The 3,480-nt window shown below is 35.0% G+C and overlaps 1 protein-coding gene across 6 annotated transcripts in view; it reads right to left on the bottom strand.

The window, feature by feature from the left end:
• Nucleotides 1-219: 219 nt before the first annotated feature.
• Nucleotides 220-3,480, bottom strand: part of LOC118742662 (protein FAM13A) — a 120,901-nt gene continuing 117,640 nt past the window's right edge. For all 6 annotated transcript variants that reach the window (XM_036474901.1, XM_036474902.1, XM_036474904.1 and 3 more), the window contains one exon: nucleotides 220-2,859. In XM_036474901.1, coding sequence (XP_036330794.1) covers nucleotides 2,152-2,859 — 708 coding nt within the window. In that variant the 3' untranslated portion in view covers nucleotides 220-2,151. The remainder of the gene's footprint in view (nucleotides 2,860-3,480) is intronic.

Genomic DNA, 3,480 nt, shown 5'->3' with positions numbered 1-3,480 from the left:
AAGATCAACGAAAGACACGAACTTTTCTTGCACAAACAATGAAAAATTGTTCCATAAATGGACAGTTCACCCTAATGATAAACGATCGGGAAGTTGAAATGATCCGGCTTTCCTCTGGCTTAGAATTAACAATCATGGTTCCCCAGTTGTTTGCTCTTTTTTTATCCGTCTTGAGAGCTTTGCTTCCTTTTATTCTTTTGTTCGCATTTTTTTCTTTACGGAAACATTAGCGAACCTTTCACACTCATGTTCTTCCCTTCCAAACTGCTCTTAACAATTTTTGTTCCCGTTTGATTCTTTTGTTTCTTGATATTACATTAGAGAAAATAAAATATCCAAACACGGAACGCGTTCTTGGTCCCTGATATTTTGTGAGAGTCTAGAAATTTTAATATTGTCTGTTTCTACAAAAAAGTAAAATAAGTGTGTTTAAATATCTAAACCGATTACAATGTAGAACGAATGGGTATGGCTGCCATAAAAAAAATATTTAAAGTCAAAAACAAAATAATTTAAAAAAATATTTCATAAGTAAAAAAGCAAAAATATTTTACGCAAAATAATTTTTTTTTTTTACGCAAGCCAAGATATTGTTGCCCAAATTATTTTTCCACGTTAATAATTATTGCAATACTTTAAACTATCCTTTTTCTTTGAAGAAAATCTATTTTCAATACATTGGGCCATATTAACAACATTTCAGACCTTTTACTTAAATTTATTTGAATAAATTGCGTCTACTATATTTGAATATTTACAAAAATTAGTTAAAATTTTTCGTACCAAAAATATACAAAGTTTACACACAAACAAGTAAAGTTCTTCATTAAATTTATTCAAATTTAATATTTAATTAGAATTTATTAAAAATAAAATGACCTTCTACACATACGGACTTATTATTAAATACATGGTAGTCCGATTTTCGTGAAATCTTCGGAAAGCTAATCACTGAATCCGAAATGCTACGAACGTATAATTCAAAAGATATGCTCCACTCGTTGCTATTCGGATTTAGTTATAGGATTTTCGTAAAGCCTTTCAATGGCAAATACATACATATGTATTACATTGCATATCAAAATTATAACCAGTTTTTCATTGTAATTCTCATGGATTGCATACTTTCGAAGCTTTAATAAGTAAAATTTGGTTTGCCTTTTGCATTAAAAGAAATATAGTTTTTCTGTGCTGATTTTGTTCTTTTATTAGACGCATTTCTGTTTTACATAAAAGGCGTTATTCTTTTGTAGTAAAAGCAATGCATATTTTTAATTTCTAATACATATATGCGCCCACTTCTTTTACAATATTTGATTTTTATTCTCATATCCCTTTCAATATGTTTCTCATGCATTTTACAACATTTTCATTTTTCGCTCTACATACACAGTTTAGCTTCGTTTTGCGCTTCACCACTTAACATTTAAGATTTAATAGCTTTTGTGAATTTTATAAAAATTAACACAGTTGTCAAGAGCTTAAATAACTAAATAACTGTTTGATGGCTATGCGTTACATTAATTAGTTAATCGCATTATACAATCGTATTTGGTGTATATGTAATAATATTTAATAAATGGGATGCAAAAATAAATATAAAAATTGTTTTGTTACAGATGTGAGTGCATAAAATAAATATAACAATGAATTCTACATACTAAAAATAATTTTGGTCACAACAAGCTATTTTTTAATGAAGTGCATACTAATTTTATTTTAAAAAAAAAAAATTGGTATAGTACATAAGTAGCTCAAATAATGCTGCTTTTTAACATACATACATATGTATGTATGTATGCAAGGAGACTTGTATGGTTTTCTCCAAACAAAAAAAAAAAAGTATAACAATTTCTGTCTCGTTTTATGCAACACTGCACCGCTGTTGCCTTTGTGTGCTGTAGAAAAGCTTGCGTGCTTTACCATCCACAACTACCAAAGCTTGCAGTTGTTGTAGCACACACTTTCTTACTCAAAAGCATATTGCTAACAAACTATTTGTCGCCGCCACAAATGCAAAAACAAAAAATACTACTGAGCTTTTCTTCACGCGCCAGCAGCATTTCCAATTATAAATATAGTTGATAACCAACGCAGCTCTCGCCAAAGCGCTTTTTGTCCCACCATTCACCTCCATCTCCAACATTCCACTTAGGCGACCGTGCGCTTCTGCTTCTTGATAAGTTCCTGCAACAAACGTGTCTTCGCCTTTTTCTCCTTGTACTGCGCATATGTCTCTTCGATGGTCTTTCGATCATTCTTCAGCATCTTACGGCCGTTTTGCTCCTCAAAAATAGTCTCATACTCGCGTATGGTACGCTTGAGTAGCCTCTTCTCTTCGCGTGTCTTCTCCAAATGTTCCCACAATTGTTCGAGATTTAGCGCGCTAATATTTTCGCTGGCGCTAGTTGACGTCGTGTGTGTGGCCTGTGCCGTTGTTGCCGTTGCATCAGCTGTGACACCAGTTGTGGTGGTGGTCGAGTCATCGGATGATGCGTTTGGCGCCGTCGCTGTATCGCTGGGCGTATTCGATTCAGTGCTATTGGCCGAAGACAGTTGGTGTGGTGTGAATTCGAAGACCATTGCCTCATTTTCTAGTATGGTTGGCAATTCAGGTGCGCCGGCGATGGCACTGCCCGATTGCATTACACTGCGCAACACCATACGCTTGAGCTGGCGGTAGCGATCGTAGAGGGGTCGTGCCGCATCGCGTTCATCCTTGGTAGAAGGACGGCCATAGAGCGACTCAAAGTAGAGTAGACCATGCTGTACGGCACTCTTCTCCTGCACCAGCTGATCGGCGTTGAGTTCGTCAAGAGACTCGGAGCGATTGGTATCCTCACGCTTGTCGGAGAGGCTCTGGAAAGAGAAAGGGATGGATTTTGGTTAATAAGTTGATCCAGATATGAAAATTAATTATTGAAAAATAGTAATTATCTATCAAATCGAATTGTATTTTCAGAAGTAAGCAATTATTGCATCCCAAAAAAAAAAACAGATTTTGACATCCTGAGTTTTTAGCTGGAGCTCAACTCTTCCCTTTCTTCACTAGGCTAACAAGAGAGACTAACGGCCATTTCTACAAATTGGTAAAATTTTTAATTGTAGCTCACTGGTAAAAAATAAAAATTGCGATTTTTTTTGCAGTCACACGATTGGTACGAAGGGTACAAACTTAATTGCAAATTTAATTGACAAATTTAAAAAATTGTTTGCCCAGATTGGGACAAAGCCCAATATTCTTCAAGCGTTCAGAAGGTTAACTAAAGAACCAATATGTGAGGTTGCACGTAAAATTTAGGTCACAAACCCCTCACAAAATTCTGCAGATCGTAGTAACTGGATTCGGTGTAGAATCCAATGCTTGGAGCAATTAGCTGTTTTTACAGATAGATTAAAGATGGAATGTGGGAAAGATTTTTTTGCTGAGAAACTCATCTTTAGGCTACAAACTACCCAAGAGTTTTTCAGGCGAAATGT

Source organism: Rhagoletis pomonella, unplaced genomic scaffold (assembly GCF_013731165.1).
Source record: "Rhagoletis pomonella isolate Grant_MI unplaced genomic scaffold, Rhpom_1.0 Rhpom_scaffold_00007, whole genome shotgun sequence".
In the NCBI taxonomy this organism is placed as follows: Eukaryota; Metazoa; Arthropoda; class Insecta; order Diptera; family Tephritidae; genus Rhagoletis; species Rhagoletis pomonella.
The sequence above is the reverse complement of the archived record's forward strand: the minus strand, read 5'-3'. Positions and strand labels throughout refer to the sequence as shown.